General features: G+C 51.2%; 1 protein-coding gene across 1 annotated transcript; it reads left to right on the top strand.

The window, feature by feature from the left end:
* Positions 1 to 229: 229 nt before the first annotated feature.
* Positions 230 to 1,201, top strand: CCR9 (C-C motif chemokine receptor 9; the record flags this gene model as incomplete). Its single annotated transcript, XM_006925270.1, has 1 exon — positions 230 to 1,201. A coding segment is annotated over one exon (972 nt), but the record flags the coding sequence as incomplete, so codon positions are not given.
* Between the last annotated feature and the right edge of the window lie 6 nt (positions 1,202 to 1,207).

Raw genomic sequence — 1,207 nt, 5'->3', positions numbered from 1 at the left:
CTCTGAGGACCTTTTTCGGAGGGTAGAGGAGAGAGAAGGGACAATCGAAATCATTCACAGAGTCTGATAGAAGTTTGTGCCCATTGGTGGTCCTGAAGGGGTCCCGCCCCACCTGCCATGCGTCGTATAATTGTTCACTCCCTGTATGTTCCTTCCACGGGTAGGTAATTCCATGACAGCAGGAACCGTGGCTGATTTATTCACCACTGTATCTTCGGCATGTACATAGTACCTGCCATGTTGTAGATGCTCAGTAAACATCCGTTGGATAAATAAATCCGTTACGATCCAGGCAGATGGCTCGAATTCCCACTTTCTACACATATATTTCTTTGTCATCGTAGACTTTGGGGACTGGAAGGACCAAGTGGTCCAGGCCTCTGTCATCAGACAGGACCTCCTTGACCTAACGCCATCTCGTGTCTCCTTGCAGAGCCTTGCCCCTAACCTGTCTGAGGACTACATCCCTGACTCCACATCTTCCATGGATGACTACATGAACTTCAACTTCATAGACTTCTTCTGTAAGAAAAACAATGTCAGGCAGTTTGCGAGCTACTTCCTCCCACCGCTGTACTGGCTCGTGTTCATCGTGGGCACCTTGGGCAACAGCCTGGTCATCCTTGTCTACTGGTACTGCACGCGAGTGAAGACCATGACTGACATGTTCCTTCTGAATCTGGCGATCGCTGACCTCCTCTTTCTCGTCACCCTTCCCTTCTGGGCCATCGCCGCTGCTGACCAGTGGAAATTCCAAACCTTCATGTGCAAAGTGGTCAACAGCACGTACAAGATGAACTTCTACAGCTGCGTGCTGCTCATCATGTGCATCAGCGTGGACAGGTACATCGCCATCGCTCAGGCCACGAAAGCGCAGACCTGGAGGCAGAAAAGGCTGCTGTACAGCAAAATGGTTTGCTTTACGGTCTGGGTGATGGCGGCCATGCTCTGCATCCCGGAAATCCTATACAGCCAAATCAAGAAGGAATCCAACATCATCGTCTGCACCATGGTTTATCCTCACGACGAGAGCACCAAGCTGAAGTCGACTGTGTTGACCCTGAAGGTGATCCTGGGGTTCTTCCTTCCCTTCGTGGTCATGGCTTCCTGCTACACCATCATCATCCACACTCTGATCCAAGCCAAGAAGTCGCCCAAGCACAAGGCCCTACGGGTGACCATCACCGTCCTCACCGTCTTCGCCTTA

This window comes from Pteropus alecto, unplaced genomic scaffold, assembly GCF_000325575.1.
Source record: "Pteropus alecto unplaced genomic scaffold, ASM32557v1 C18404964, whole genome shotgun sequence".
NCBI lineage: Eukaryota > Metazoa > Chordata > Mammalia > Chiroptera > Pteropodidae > Pteropus > Pteropus alecto.
Note: the sequence above shows the minus strand (reverse complement) of the source record. Positions and strands in the feature narration are given on the sequence as shown.